The sequence below is a fragment of the Pristiophorus japonicus genome, chromosome 7 (genome assembly GCF_044704955.1).
Source record: "Pristiophorus japonicus isolate sPriJap1 chromosome 7, sPriJap1.hap1, whole genome shotgun sequence".
In the NCBI taxonomy this organism is placed as follows: Eukaryota; Metazoa; Chordata; class Chondrichthyes; family Pristiophoridae; genus Pristiophorus; species Pristiophorus japonicus.
The window spans coordinates 51,761,924-51,779,025 of NC_091983.1; the positions used below are offsets into that span (position 1 = coordinate 51,761,924).

At 46.2% G+C, this 17,102-nt stretch overlaps 1 protein-coding gene across 1 annotated transcript in view; it reads left to right on the forward strand.

Annotated features, from left to right (window-relative positions):
• Window positions 1–792: 792 nt before the first annotated feature.
• allc (allantoicase) overlaps window positions 793–17,102 on the forward strand; it is a 66,477-nt gene continuing 50,167 nt past the window's right edge. The window contains exons 1-2 of the mRNA XM_070884358.1: window positions 793–882; window positions 8,755–8,805. Coding sequence (XP_070740459.1) covers window positions 793–882; window positions 8,755–8,805 — 141 coding nt within the window. The remainder of the gene's footprint in view (window positions 883–8,754; window positions 8,806–17,102) is intronic.

Sequence of the window (17,102 nt, forward strand, 5' to 3'; positions counted from 1 at the left end):
CTTGGTGACGAGAAGGGCTTCAGGAGATTTTTAAGCATCCCTAAACACTGCACTGTTGTGTCAGCCAGATTTTTTTTGTGCTCGAGTCCCTGGAGTGGGACTTGAACCCACAACCCTCTGACTCAGAGATGAAAGTGCTACGCACTGGGCAACATTCGGTAAAACAACTTGCATTTGGATAGCACATTTAGATCATGTAGTAAAACAACAGCCGACCTTCTTAAATGTAAAGTCTGCTGCTGATCTCTTGCAGACCAATGGATCCATAAAGTGGGCTGCTGTGATGATCTGGAGACTCACACAAAAGTGGATTTCCACTTCCATTGGAACAAGGCGTGGCAGATGATTTACGCTGTGACTGTATGAGATTCACTTGTTGGAAGTAAGAGATCCACATGTTGGAAGTTGACTGCATATGACTGTCCATGGTCTGCGGGAACCAACCCTCTGCTGTGGCTTCTCTCCTTGGCCTGGCCTCTTCTGCCATACCAGCACAACTGAGATCAGATACTTGTTGCAAAGAGCATTGCGGGCATGAAATCACATCCTATTACACAACATAAGGTTCTGTGTTACTGTGCCATCGCACATTTAACTCGTTCAGTATTCTGAGTGCTGGGCTGTAGGAAAAATATTTCAATCTTAATATTGTTTTTCACATTGGATTAATTAGAGTTTCTAGTTTACTAAATGAAAAGGATGCTTCACAATTTGTTGCAATAGTTCCATTTGTCAAGAACGCTATAATCAACAAAAAACGACAACATTTAATCCGTTAGAACTGATTGAACAATGGCAGCTCGTCCAATCCAGGAAAATACAGAAAAGCTTCCGGACTTTGTCCAGCTGAATGACCTGGCTTGTGAAGCATCAGGAGCAAAGGTAAGCTCACATTGGTGCTCATGACAAGGACTTTATGAAACAAAGAAGTAAATAAGTTACATTTATGTCGGATCTTTCATGTCTTCAATTTCCCAGAGTGGTTTAAAACCATTGGATTACTTTGGAACTGTTGTTATGTAGGGAAATGTGGCAACTAGTTAGCATACAGCAAGGTCCCATGCACTGCAAATAAATGGGTGAATGACCTAGATAATATGTTTTGGAATGTTAGCTAGGTCACTGGGAAAATTCCCTCCTATTCTTCAAATAGTGCAATGGGATCTTTAACATTTAATTGAACAGGTCTCAGTTTAATGTCTCATGCAAAAGACAGCAGGGCCGAAATTGCCCTCCACCCAGTTTGGGGCAAATAATTGGAATTAAGTGGCGAATTACCGCCAGCACAGATGGGGCGAGGAATAAAAGAAAATTGGGCACTTTGGTTTACCAAAATGAACGGGGAGGAAGAGAGTCGGGAACGGGACGAAAGGCGGGCAGCGTCATCAGCGCTGCACTGGGTACGTCAGTGCAACGTAGATGCGTTGCAACATCCCTTCCTTTCACTTAAAGGGGAGGGAAGCTGTGAGGCTTAAGTCAAGTCCACTGGGCTCCCAGGAAAGGTTTTGGCTGTGCCAGCTGCCCGGTACTCAAGACGGGGTGCTGGGATTCCTGTTGGCGGCCCGGCCGAACCAGCGGCCGCCATTGTTGGGCCGACTCAGGAGCCGGCCGAAAGTAAAACAAAATAGCAGCTGCGGCAGTGCGCCCTCCCCTTTAAGGGCGGCTGCACCGCCCACCCACTGACAGCTTCCCGCCACGCGAAGCTGTTGGAGGCAGCGACTGCGCTCCTGCAGGGCAATTTCTCTTACATGGCGGAAAGAGGTCGGCGCGTGGCCGACAAGGGGTAGGAGCGCCGGGCGGGGTGTAAAGACTGGGCGCGGCGGAAACCCGTTTCCCCACTGCCCCCAGCTCAGTGGCAATTCCACAGTGGGGCACACCATCCGTCTGCCCCCGGTCGGAAAGGCCTTCCCGCTCCATTACCGCCTCTTTTTTTTAAAGTGGCAACTTTGGCCCCAGCATCTCTGACAATGCAGCACTCTGTCAGCCTAGATTCTGTACTTAAATCTATGGTTGAACTTGAACCCATTACATTTTGCCTTGGACAGGAGTTAAGCTAACGTGAATGCCAAATACAAGACTGAGGTGTTTGCAACCATTTTCAGGCAGAAAGTGCTGAGTGAATTATCCTTCTCGGCCTGCTCCTGAGGTCCCCACTATCACAGGTGCCAGTCTTCAGCTAATTCAATTCACTCTGTGACATCAAGAAATGGCTGAGCACACTGGGTACTGCAAAGGTTATAGGCTGTAGTGATGAAGACCTGTGCTCCAGAACTCGCTGCGACATCTGCTAAGCTGTTCCAGTAGAACACTGACATCTACCTGACAATATGGAAAGTTGCCCAGGTATGTCCAGTCTCCAAAAAGCAGGACAAATCCAACCCAACAAATTCATCATCATCATCATCATAGGCAGTCCCTCGGAGTCGATGATGACTTGTTTCCACATTAGAAATGAGTTCTCAGGTGACTGAAGAGTCCAATGAGGGACCTACAGTCTCTGTCACAGGTGGGGCAAACGGTGGTTGAAGGAACAGGTGGCTGAGGTGCCTGCGATGCCATGCTTTCCTTCCACTGTCGACCCTTGGCTTCAGCTTGCTCTCGGCGAAGAGACTCGAGGTGTTAAGCGCCTTCCCGAATGCTTTTCCTCCACATTGGGTGGTCTTGGGCCAGGGATTCCTAGGTGTCGGTGGGGATGTTACATTTTTTCAAGGAAGCTTGGAGGATATCCTTGAAGTGTTTCCTCTGCCCACCTGGGGCTCGCTTGCCATGTTGGAGCTCCGAGTAGAGCGCTTGTTTTGGGAGTTTCGTGTCAGGCATGCGGACGATGTGGCCCGTCCAGCGAAGCTGATTGAGCGTGGTCAGTGCTTTGATACTGGGGATATTGGCCTGAGTGAGGACACTGACATTGGTGCGCCTATTCTGCCGATGGATTTGCAGGATCTTGCGGCGGCAGCATTGGTGGTACTTCTCCAGTGTTTTGAGGTGCCTGCTGTACATGGTCCATGTCTCTGAGCCATATGGGAGGGCGGGTATCACCACTCCTCTGTAGACCATGAGCTTGGTGCCGGGTTTGAGATCCTGGTCTTCAAATACTCTCTTCCTCAGGCGACCGAAGGCTGCACTGGCACACTGAAAGCGGTGTTAGACTTCATTGTCGATGTCTGCCCTTGTTGACAGTAGACTCCCGAGGTATGGAAAATAGTCCACGTTGTCCAAGGCCTCGTTGTGGATTTTGATCACTGGGAGGCAGTGCTGTGTGGCAGGGGCAGGTTGGTAGAGGACCTTTGTCTTACAGATGTTTAGTTTAAGGCCCATGCTTTCGTACGCCTCGGTGAAGGTGTTGATGATGGCTTGGAGTTCGGCCTCCAAGTGTACGCAGACGCAGGTGTCGCCTGCGTACTGTAGTTCGCTGACGGAGGATGGGGCAACCTTGAATCTGGCCTGAAGGCGGCGGAGGTTGAACAGATTCCCGTTTGTCCTGTAATTTAGCTCCTCTCCAGCGGGGAGCTTGCTGAGGGTGAGATGGAGCATTGCAGCAAGGAAGATCGAGAAGAGTGTTGGTGCGATGACGCAGCCCTGCTTGACCCCGGTCCAAACATAGAATGGGTCTATGGTGGATCCGTTGGTCAGGATTACGGCTTGTATGTCATCGTGGAGCAGGCGGAGAATGGTGACAAACTTTTCAGGACAGTCGAATCTGAGGAGGACAGTCCATGATCCCTCACGGTTGACAATGTCGAAGGCTTTTGTGAGGTCGAAGAAGGCCATGTACAAGGGTTGGTGCTGTTCCCTGCATTTCTCTTGAATTTGCCATGTGGTGAAGATCATGTCCATTGTGCCCCTTAGTGGGCGGAATCCACATTGCGACTCTGGAAGGAGTTCTTCAGCCACAGGAAGAAGGCGATTCAGGAGGATTCTTGTGATGACTTTCCTGATGGTCGACAGCAGGGAGATTCCTCTGTAGTTACTGCAGACCTATGCTCCAGAACTCGCTGCAATTCCTGCTAAGCTGTTCCAGTAGAACACTGCCATCTACCCGACAATATGAAAAGTTGCCCAAGTATGTTCAGTCCCCAAAAAGCAGGATAAATCCATCTCAGCGAATTAACGCCCTATCGGCCTACTTGCAATCATCAGCAAAGTGATGGAAGGAGCCATCATCAGTGTGATCAAGCCGCACTTACTCACCAATAACCTTCTCACTGATGTTCAGTTTGGGTTCTACCAGGACCACTCGGCTCCAGACCCCATTACAACCTTGATCCAAACATGGATAAAAGAGCCTAATTCCAGAGAAAAAGTAAGAGTGACTGCCCTTGTTGAAGTCAATGGGAATCAGGGGAAAGCTCTCCACTGACTGGAGTCATACCTGGTGTTAGAGGATGGATGTTCTTACTTATAGGTTTATAAGTAATAGGATTCAAAACAATTATTGTTAATATTCATAGGAATTAAGTGTACAGAAATAACTTCCTGACAATAATTAAACATAAACTTACGGTAATAGCTTGCGAGTACACTGGGGAATAAAAACATGATACAGTTTTGAGCTCGAGTACTGATCAGGCCTCATTGAGTTCTCGGGTATCTCTCCTAACACCCATTCTTTTATATCTTTTCCTAATCCTGCTGTGCGTAAATTCACATTCCATTGCATTACCTCATTCAATTAGCTTAAACATCTGTGCTGGGGCCCCAGCTGTTTACACTGTACATTAATGATTTAGACGAGGGGATTAAATGTAGTATCTCCAAATTTGCGGATGACACTAAGTTGGGTGGCAGTGTGAGCTGCGAGGAGGATGCTATGAGGCTGCAGAGCAACTTGGATAGGTTAGGTGAGTGGGCAAATGCATGGCAGATGAAGTATAATGTGGATAAATGTGAGGTTATCCACTTTGGTGGTAAAAACAGAGAGACAGACTATTATCTGAATGGTGACAGATTAGGAAAAGGGGAGGTGCAAAGAGACCTGGGTGTCATGGTACATCAGTCATTGAAGGTTGGCATGCAGGTACAGCAGGCGGTTAAGAAAGCAAATAGCATGTTGGCCTTCATAGCGAGGGGATTTGAGTACAGGGGCAGGGAGGTGTTGCTACAATTGTACAGGGCCTTGGTGAGGCCACACCTGGAGTATTGTGTACAGTTTTGGTCTCCTAACCTGAGGAAGGACATTCTTGCTATTGAGGGAGTGCAGCGAAGGTTCACCAGACTGATTCCCGGGATGGCGGGACTGACCTATCAAGAAAGACTGGATCAACTGGGCTTGTATTCACTGGAGTTCAGAAGAATGAGAGGGGACCTCATAGAAACGTTTAAAATTCTGACGGGGTTAGACAGGTTAGATGCAGGAAGAATGTTCCCAATGTTGGGGATGTCCAGAACCAGGGGACACAGTCTAAGGATAAGGGGGAAGCCATTTAGGACCGAGATGAGGAGGAATTTCTTCACCCAGAGAGTGGTGAACCTGTGGAATTCTCTACCACAGAAAGTTGTTGAGGCCAATTCACTAAATATATTCAAAAAGGAGTTAGATGAAGTCCTTACTACTAGGGGAATCAAGGGGTATGGTGAGAAAGCAGGAATGGGGTACTGAAGTTGCATGTTCAGCCATGAACTCATTGAATGGCGGTGCAGGCTAGAAGGGCCGAATGGCCTACTCCTGCACCTATTTTCTATGTTTCTATGTTTCTATCTATTCCCTTCACCACTGGCGCACCATGGCTGCAGTGTGTAATATTTACAGGATTCACTGCAGCAAAATGCAGAGGCTTCTTCAGCAGCATCTCCCAAACCCATGACCTCCACCACCTAGAAGGACAAGAGCAGCAGGTGCATGAGAACACCTTCAACTCCAAATAACTTTCAAGTCACACACCATCATGACTTGAAGATATAGCGCTGTGTCTTCATTGTCTTGAGGATAAAATCTTGGAACTCCCTACCGAATAGTAATGTGGGAAAACCTTCACCACATGGAATGCAGCAGTTCAAGAAGAATGCCCACCATCACCTTCTCATGGTAACTAGGTGTGGGCATTAAAGGCGGGCCTTGCCAGTGATACCTACATCCCGAGAATGAATTAAAAAAAACCTAAGCCAAGCTGACATTGTTGTGGGGCATTAAATCAAATGCTCCTTTGTGCATATGAGGCTGCAAGCTGGCTGCTATGGAATTTGTGCTTTTTTGTTACTCATTCATGTGGGCAAGGCCAGCATTTATCGACCATCTCTAATTGCCTTTGAGAAGGTGGTGGTGAGGTGAGCCGCTTTCTTGGCAACTGAGTGGCTTGCTTGGTTATTTCAGAGCGCAATTAAGAGTCAACCACATTGCTGTGGGTCTGGAGTCACATATAGGCCAGACCGGGTAAGGATGGCAGATACCCTTCCCTAAAGGACATGAGTGAGCCAGGGTTTTTTTTTACAGCAGTACGATAGTTTCATGGTCCCCATTATTGATGATAATATTAATACTAGCTTTTTATTCCAGATTTAATTCATTAAGTGAATTTAAATTCCCCAGTTGCTGTGGTGGGATTTGAACTCATGTCTGAATCATTAGCCCAGGCCTCTGGATTACTAGACCAGTAACATAATCACTATGGTACCATTCCCGTATAAAAGTTTTATATCCATCATGGGAATGGAAAAGGGAGGCATATTTTCCATAACAGAACCCTTGTAGTCTGGCACTAAAATGGGCAGAAAAAAGGAGGGAAAAATTGCTGGCTCTGTCAGTTTGTGGTTTAAATGCTATTCTGAATTTTTTGTCTTTGAAAAAAAGAACATTAATACTCTGTCTTAATTTTAACACCCACTACTCAATCATCAAATACCTATCAATGTCTAGTAATGCTGATGGCCGGTGGTTTCTGTTCGGTGCAATAAATCACTTATACTGGATCAATGCCCTAACTAAATTTCTAGTCAGGGTTTAATGTAGCACCAGAAGAATACATTTTTTCTAGTTGCAACATTAAAGTGAAACCCCAAGATGTCACTAAAATGTCCACACAATTTCTGAGAGTTTGTGCCCAAATAGCACCTGCTCATATAAAATGTGCACATATAGTTGCTGGGAGCTGTGCTGTATGCAGATGTGCATTTAGTGAGGCCTGTTTTGGTGCATTTAAAAGTGCTGTATTTTGTGGCTATTTTTCCACCTTTTTTACTTTATTTCCTTTTTTTCTCTGTTAGCACTTAGTTGCTCAGGAGGCCAGGTATTTTGGAACTCCCATCTTTTTTTGATACGTCCACAATATTAACACAATGGGTTGCTCTGTAGTCAGCTGTGTTGTCAATTTCTCTGCCTCCACCTCCTTCCATGTATGCTGAAATGCTGTGCTGCAGGGAGGGTGCCTTGGAATGGCAAAAAGGCTCACCTCTCTGTCACCTCATGCAGCACCACATTCATCACACCAGCTGTCAAGCAGGGGTGTTGAGTGTGTGCCCAGTATGGACTGGGAGCTTGCTCACATTATGTAAACAAAGCTGACCATGCAAAATTAGGTTGGGTTAGTGCACTAACATTTGGGCAATGCATTATTAGCCCCTGCCCAAGTAACGCTTAATTGGAAAACATATATTATCATATCTCGGGAACAAGTAGGCATGCTGGTGAGCTTTACAGCTGCAATATGTACTGCCCTGCATCATTGCAGGAGACAGGGCAGAATGGAAAAGAAGGCTTATAGAACACTTATGACCAAAGGAAGCTTCTACAGCAAACCCCTAATGGTGCCACTACTATATATGAATACTCAACTAACTACTATTCTGGATTGTACTTCAGAAGCACCCCAATCACAGAATTTCACATTGTATGTCATACTGCATGAAAGAAGTACTGCCAGGGTAATTAAAATGGCAGTATTGCCTGAATGGTGCCACTGTCAAGGTGCCACTAACCATTTCTAAAGGTCAGCAAACCTTTATATAGTGCCTTCAATTGAAGGAGCATTATCAGACAAAATTTGACACCGAGTCACAGAGGGAGAGATTAGGCTGGAACTAGGTTTCAAGGAATGTCTGTAAGAAGGAGAAAGAGATGGCGAAGATTAGGGAGTGAATTTCAGAGCTTAAGGTCTAGACTGCCAATGGAGAGGCAAAGGAAATTGGGGACACAGAAGAGGCCAGAATTGGAGAATGCGAAGTTCTCAAAGGGTTATAGGAGGTTACAGAGATAGGGAGGGACTATGTTAATGAGGGATCTCACACCTATTGAAAGCCCCCTTTTCAAAATGTGTCAGCGATGAGCTGAGCAGGCATCGAACCTGCCTCACACAGGCGTCTCAGCGGTCCCCGCAGCCTCCAATTAGCAGTGGTTTGGAAAAAGGTCACCTGTCCACTGTTGTGGCTAAGGATAGAGGTGGCCTAAATGGAGGGAGAGATGTGGACTAAAAACAGGAAAGGGAATCAAAGAAAAATAAGTGACCAAAAATTGACAGAACATGCAGATTTAGCATTCATTTTATTAGGAAACATATTTTTCTGTTTGTTCATTTATTTCTGACTTCATATTGTCAGAAAACAATGGGAACAATTTAGTGATCTGCGGTGTCAAAGTAATATTATCAGACTGTTTACTACAACAATGTCATGTACAGTAGTAAAATATAAAATATAGACAATGACATATTCATCTATACTTGTCAAAGTGCCGAGTGTCTTCCTTCAGTGATACAGATAAGAAACTTGCTGCATGGGGAACCATTGGAAAAGACCAATACGCTATTCAGCTTTCTTATTTTTCAGGTTATGTTTGCAACAGATGATTGGTTTGCAACTGCAGAGAATCTTTTGAAGGTGAGTGCAAGGCATGAAATATTTCAGTTTATTTTGCAAGTGCTAAATTGGGCAGTACATTGAAGTGATCCATCTAGTCTTTGTGAACTGTGCTCTTAAATGATGGTGCTTTTATTGCATGTGTGTTTTGCTGCAGATAATTCTAGGCAAAATTTTCAGTTTGAAAATAAACCCTACTGTCTGTGAACAACATAGGAATGACTTAAACCCTTTAAAATATCATAAATCAGGGTGTTAAGTCATGTGCCTTGAGAGCATTTTGAAATGATTGAAAAATGTCCATCTTTTTCTACGCAGGTGAGACCTGGTGGGTCAGAAACAAGACATTTATTTTCCTTTCTTCAATGTGCAGAATTCAACCACCACATGAAGTCGTTAAGAAACACAAATACAGAAACTCTGGTTTTTGCTGCTCAATAACAACTTGCATTTTTATAGCACCTTTAATGTAGAAAATGACCCATGGCACTTTACAGAGGAGAGAAAGAACAATGGTAATAATGGGACACATGAACATAAGAAATAGGAGCAGGAGAAGGCTATACGGCCCCTCGAGCCTACTCCGTCGTTCAATAAGATCATGGTTGATCATCGACCTCAACTCCACTTTCCCACCCAATCTCCATATCCCTTGATTCCCCTAGAGTCCAAAAATCTATCTATTTCGGCCTTGAATATATTCAGAGACTCAGCATCCATAGCCCTCTGGGGCAGATAATTCCAAAGGTTCATAACCATCTGAGTGAAGAAATTCCTCCTCATCTTGGTCTTAAATGACCTACCCCTTATCCTGAGACTATGCCCCCTAGTTCTAGACACTCCAGCCAGAGTAAACAACCTCTCCGCATCTACCCTGTCAATCCCCTTCAAAATCTTTTGTTTCAATGAGATCACCTCTCATTTTTCTAAACTCCAGAGAGTATAGGCCCATTCTACACAATCTCTCATCATAAGACAGCCCTCTCATCCCCGGAATCAATCTAGTGAGCCTTTGTTGCACCGCCTCCAAGGCAAGTATATCCTTCCTTAGAGAAGGAGACCAAAACTGTGCACAGTACTCCAGGTGTGGTTTCACCAAGGCCCTGTACAATTGTAGCAAGATTTCCTTATTCTTAAACTCCAACCCCCTTGCTATAAAGGCCAACATGCTATTTGCCTTCCTTATTGCTTACCTGCAGGCTAGCTTTCTGTGTTTCTTGCATGAGGACACCCAAATCTCTCTGAACAGCAACATTTAAAAGTTTCTTACCATTTAAAAATATTCTGCTTTTCTATTCTTCCTACCAGAGTGAATAACCTCACATTTCCTGACACACTCCATCTGCCACCTTACTGCTCACTCACTTAGACTATCTACATCTCTTTAGAACTTAAGGAAAGGTAACTTTGATGGTATGAGCCGTGAATTGGCTAGGATAGACTGGCGAATGATACTTAAAGGTTTGACGGAGGATAGGCAATGGCAGACATTTAAAGATCACATGGATGAACTTCAACAATTGTACATCCCTGTCTGGAGTAAAAATAAAACAAGGAAGGTGGCTCAACTGTGGCTAACAAGGGAAATTAGGGATCGTGTTAAATCCAAGGAAGAGGCATAAAAATTGCCCAGAAAAAAGCAGCAAAACTAAGGATTAGGAGAAATTTAGAATTCAGCAGAGGAGGACAAAGGGTTTAATTAGGAGGGGGAAAATAGAGTACGAGAAGAAGCTTGCAGGGAACATAAAAACTGACTGCAAAAGCTTCTATAGATATGTGAATAGAAAAAGATTAGTGAAGACAAATGTAGGTCCCTTGCAGTCAGAATCAGTTGAATTTATAATGGGGATCAAAGAAATGGTAGACCAATTGAACAAATACTTTGGTTCTGTCTTTACTAAGGAAGACACAAATAACCTTCTGGAAATACTAGGGGACCAAGGGTCCAGCGAGAAGGAGGAACTGAAGGAAATCCTTATTAGTCAGGAAATTGTGTTAGGGAAATTGATGGGATTGAAGACCGATAAATCCCCAGGGCCTGATAGTCTGCATCCCAGAGTACTTGAGGAAGTGGCCCTAGCAATAGTGGATGCATTGGTGGTCATTTTCCAACATTCTATAGACTCTGGATCAGTTCCTATGGATTGGAGGATAGCTAATGTAATCTCACTTTTTAAAAAAGGAGGGAGAGAGAAAACAGGGAATTATAGACCGGTTAGCCTGACATTGGCAGTGGGGAAAATGTTGGAATCAATTATTAAAGATGTAATAGCAGCACATTTGGAAAGCAGTGACAGGATTGGTCTAAGTCAGCATGGATTTATCAAAGGGAAATCATGCTTGACAAATCTTCTAAAAAATTTTGAGGATGAGAGTGGACAAGGAGGAACCAGTGGATGTGGTGTATTTGGACTTTCAAAAAGCTTTTGACAAGGTCCCACACAAGAGATTAGTGTGCAAAATTAAAGCACATGGTATTGGGGGTAATGTATTGACATGGATAGAAAACTGGTTGGCAGACAGGAAGCAAAGAGTAGGAATAAAAGGCTCCTTTCAGAATGGCAGGCAGTGACTAGTGGGATACAGCAAGGTTCAGTGCTGGGACCCCAGCTATTTACATTATACATTAATGATTTAGACAAAGGAATTGAATGTAATATCTCCAAGTTTGCAGATGACACTAAGCTGGGTGGCAGTGTGAGCTATGAGGAGGATGCTAAGAGGCTGCAGGCTGACTTGGACAGGTTAGGTGAGTGGGCAAATGCATGGCAGATGCAGTATAATGTGGATAAATGTGAGGTTATCCACTTTGGTGGCAAAAACAGGAAGGCAGAATATTATCTGAATGGCGACAGATTAGGAAAAAGGGAGGTGCAATGAGACCTGGGTGTCATGGTACATCTGTCATTGAAAGTTGGCATGTAGGTATAGCAGGCGGTGAAGAAGGCAACTGGCATGTTGGCCTTCATGGCTAAGGGATGAGTATAGGAGCAGGGAGGTCTTACTGTAGTTATACCGGGCCTTGGTGAGGCCACACCTTGAATATGGTGTTCAGTTTTGGTCTCCTAGTCTGAGGAAGGGCATTCTTGCTATTAAGGGAGTGCAGCGAAGGTTCACCAGACTGATTCCCGGGATGGCAGGACTGACATATGAAGAAAGACTGGGCTTATATTCACTGGAATTTAGAAGAATGAGAGGGGAACTCATAGAAACATAAAATTCTGATGGGATTGGACAGGTTAGATGCAGGGAGAATGTTCTCGATGTTGGGGAAGTCCAGAACCAGGGGTCACAGTCTAAGGATAAGGGTAAGTCATTTAGGACCGAGATGAAGTGAAACTTCTTCACTCAGAGAATTGCGAACCTGTGGAATTCTCTACCACAGAAAGTTGTTGAGGCCAGTTCATTAGATATATTCAAAAGGGAGTTAGATGTGGCCCTTTCGGCTAAAGGGATCAAGGGGTATGGAGAGAAAGCAGGAATGGGGTACTAAAGTTGCATGATCTGCCATGATCATATTGAATGGTGGTGCAGGCTCAAAGGGCTGATTGGCCTACTCCAGCACCTATTTTTTATGTTTCTATGTTTCTTTGCAGGCTCTTTGTATTCTCCCCACTGCTTACTGTCATGTATTCAACCAGCATTGTAACCCATGTATAATCTGACCTAAGTTGTACACTGTGAGAACAATGACCACAAGGTGGGAGACACTCCTAACCTGGACCTTCAGATATAAAAGGGGAAGCTCCACCCACCTTCATCACTTGAGTGCTAAGGAATAAAGGACAGGTCACAGACTGACCTTCTCTCAAGCATGGGCCTCGTGTGCATTTATACTGTATAGTAAGGACGTATCAATGGCGACGAGAAACTGGGATTTAAACCACACGAGCATGGCCACGAGCAGAACAGATGAGAGGTACTGTGTTAAGGAATGGTTGGGACAGAGATTCAACATTGTTAAAGCAACACACAGTTCTCCAGGCAGACACGGGCAGTCGGGCATGCCCCAACATGTAGTCGAACCCAGAGGGAGAGTTCGACAGAGACAATGGCAAGTTGAACAGCGATTCACGCCATTGCAAGGGACAATGCGGCCAGTAATGGTGCCATCAACACCTGTTAATGGTGCACTCAAGGACAGTCACAGGGGCAGTCAGGGACGATCGACTGGCAAGGGACCTTTTGTTTCCAACAGCAGCTCATGCTGGAGGCGTGGAGGCACACAATCAGCCAGAGTTTGCAGAGATGAGCAAAATACATGCAGAAATTGCAGAAATGAACGCTGGGGGAAATCGCTGTAAGCTGAAGTTCAGCGAGTTCATGTGGAGCACGTATACAGTTCATACACCAGGACGCCACCGATGATGATGAAAGTGCTCCTCAATGGCATCCCAGTATCAATGGAGCTAGACACGGGAGCCAGCCAGTCCCTGATGGGTATCAAACAGTTCAAAAAGTTGTGGGCGTCCAAGGCCAGGAGGCCAAAATTATCGCCGATTGACGCACAGTTACGGACTTACACAAAGCAGATCATTCCGGTGCTCGGCAGCGCCAGGTAGTTGTGACCCACAAAGATTCGGAGAACAGGTTGCCACTCTGGATTGTCCCAGGGGACCGTCCTGCACTACTGGGGAGGAGTTGGCTTGCTGTCATGAACTGGAAATGGGGCGATGTCAATGCAATTTCCTCTGTGGAGCAAGTATCATGCTCACAGATCCTGGACAAATTTGACTCATTATTTCAACCCGGCATCGGTACTTTCATGCGGGCCAAGGTAGTGATTCACATAAACCTGGACGCCAGGCCAGCACACCACAAGGCCAGAGCGGTGCCATACGTGATGCGGGAAAAGATAGAAGGCGAATTGGACCGCCTGCTGAGGGAAGGTATCATCTCGCCGGTCGAATTCAGTGACTGGGTGAGCCCGATCGTGCCGGTGCTCAAGGCGGATGGGTCAGTCAGGATATGTGGTGATTACAAGGCCACCATCAATCGGGTGTCACTCCAAGATCAGTACCCGCTACCGAGAGCGGAGGACCTCTTTGCGACGCTATCCGGTGGCAAACTTTTTTCAAAATTGGACCTGACCTCAGCTTACATGACCCAGGAGCTGGCGAGTGAGTCGAAGAAGCTGACCACCATCACGACACACAAGGGGTTGTTTGAGTACAACAGATGTCCGTTCGGGATTCGCTTGGCCGCCGCGAACATCCAACGAAATATGGAAAGCCTCCTAAAGTCGATTCCAGGGACGGTTGTTTTTCAGGACGACATCCTCATCACGGGTTACGATACTGAAGAACACCTCCACAACCTGGAGGAGGTGCTACGCAAACTGGACCGGGTAGGGCTGCGACTGAAAAAGGCGAAGTGCGTCTTCCTAGCTCCAGAGGTAGAATTGCTGGGGATGAGGGTAGCAGCAGACGGGATCAGCCCTACTGCGTCCAAGACTGAAGTGATCCAGAGAGCACCCAGATCCCGTAACACGACGGAGATGCGTTCGTTCCCGTGGCTCCTGAACTATTTTGGTAACTTTCTTCCCAAATTGAGCACGCTGCTAGAGCCGCTACACGTGCTCCTACGCAAAGGTCGCGAATGGGTCTGGGGGGACAGCCAGGAAAGGGCTTTTAATAGAGCACGCAATTTGTTATGTTCCAACACTCTGTTAACACTATACGACCCATGTAAGAAACTTGTGTTAACGTGCGATGCGTCGTCTTATGGTGTCGGGTGTGTGTTGCAGCATGTCAATGTCAAGGGTCAGTTACAGCCGTTACTTATGCCTTCAGGAGTCTGTCCCAGGCAGAAAGGGTTTATGGGATGGTAGAAAAGGAGACGCTCGCATGTGTATATGCGGTAAAGAAAATGCACCAGTACCTGTTTGGCAGGAAATTTGAGCTGGAGACAGATCACAAACCCCTAACGTCCCTTTTGGCCGACAACAAGTCCATAAATGCAAACGCATTGGCCCGCATACAGAGGTGGGCACTCACGTTAGCCGCCTATGACTATACAATTCGGCACAGACCGGGCACCGAAAACTGCGCCGATGCACTCAGCTGGCTCCCACTAGCCACCACTGAGGGGACTACCGAGCATGCTGCTGAGATGGTCATAGCTGTTGAAGCTTTCGAAAGCGAAGGCTCACGTGACAGCCCATCAGATTAAAGTCTGGACAAATAGAGACCCGCTATTGTCTCTAGTCAAGAAATGTGTCCTGAATGGGGACTGGGCAGCCACGTACAGGGCAAGCCCTGAGGAATTTAAACCATTTCACAGGCGCAGGGATGAACTCTCGATTCAAGCCGATTGCCTACTGTGGGGAAACCGTGTAGTCATGCCCCAAATGGGCAGAGAGGTGTTCATCAGAGAACTCCACAATGAGCACCCGGGCATTGTCATGATGAAGGCAATTGCCAGGTCAAACGTTTGGTGGCCAGGGATAGACGCAGATCTGGAACTTTGTGTTCGCAGGTGCAACACGTGTGCCCAGCTGGGCAATGCGCCCAGGGAAGCCCCCCTTAGCCCCTGGCCATGGCCCGCCAAGCCTTGGTCGCGCATCCATGTGGACTACGTAGGTCCTTTCATGGGAAAAATGTTTTTGGTTGTAGTAGACGCCTACTCCAAATGGATCGAGTGTGACATTTTAAATTCAAGCACATCCTCTGCCACGGTAGAAAGTCTACGGGCAATGTTCGCCGCCCACGGTCTACCGGACATCTTGGTCAGCGACAATGGCCCGTGCTTCACAAGCACTGAATTCCAGGACTTCATGGCAGGCAATGGAATTAACCATGTCAGAACGGCACCGTTCAAGCCGGCCTCAAACGGCCAGGCAGAACGAGCAGTGCAGATAATCAAACAGGGGATGCTCAGAATCCAAGGGGGTTCCCTACAAAGGCGCTCATCACGCCTCCTGTTGGCCTATAGACCCCGACCACACTCGCTCACAGGGGTTCCACCCGCAGAGCTGCTAATGAAAAGGATGCTCAAAACCTGGCTATCCCTTATATACCCCACGATGAAAGAAATTGTCGAGAGCAGGCGCCAGCCACAATATGACTACCATGACAGGATTGCGAGGGCGCGATGTATTGATGTAAATGACCCTGTTTTTGTCCTCAACTACGCTGCAGGGCCCAAATGGCTCGCAGGCACTGTGGTTGCCAAAGAGGGAAATAGGATTCTGGTAGTTAAACTTACCAATGGACAAATCTGCCGTAAACACGTGGATCAAACAAAAAGGAGGTTCAGCAACCCCATAGAAGAAGCAGAGGAAGAACACGATGTAGAGTTCACTCCATCACAGGTGACCGTACACCGGAACCAAAGGGAGGAGAGCCCAATCACTGTGGGCAGTCTGGATAGGCCTGAGGCACCGCAAACAGCAGACACTCACGCCAGCGCCCAACAACCGGAGCCCCAACTCAGGCGCTCTACAAGAGAGCGTAAACCACCAGAGAGACTCAACCTGTGATTCCAATAAGACTTTGGGGGGGAGGTGATGTCATGTATTCAACCAGCATTGTAACCCATGCATAAACTGACCTAAGTTGTACACTGTGAGAACAATGACCACTAGGTGGGAGACACTCCTAACCTGGACCTTCAGGTATAAAAGGGGAAGCTCCACCCACCTTCATCACTTGAGTGCTAAGGAATAAAGGACAGGTCACAGACTGACCTTCTCTCAAGCATGGGCCTCGTGTGCATTTATACTGTATAGTAAGGACGTATCACTTACTGTCCCACCTAGCTTTGTATCATCAGCAAACCTGGATACATTACACTTGGTCCCTTCATCTCAGTCATTAATATAGATTATAAATCGCGGAGGCCCCAGCACTGATCCTTGCGGCACCCCACTAGTTACAGCCTGCCAACCTGAAAAAGACTCGTTTATCCCTACTCTCTGTTTTCTGTCCATTAACCAATCCTCTATCCATGCTACGATATTACCCATAACCCCATGAGCCCTTATCTTGTGCAATAACCTTTTACGTAGCATCTTGTCAAATGCCTTTTCGAAATCCAAATATACTACATCCACTAATTTCCCTTTATCTACCCTGCTAGTTACATCCTCAAAATACTCTTAATTAATTTGTCAAACATGATTTCCCTTTTATAAAACCACATTGACTCTGCCTAATCATGTTATGATTTTTTAAGTGCCTTGACAATGTATTCTAGCATTTTCTGCGGCGGGGAGGGGGTGGGGGGGGGGGGGTGGAGTTTAGGTTATTTTTGGTCCATTTAAAAAAAAAATTGTAATTGATTTTTCAAAAAAGTGAATTTTTGTTTTAAATGTATTT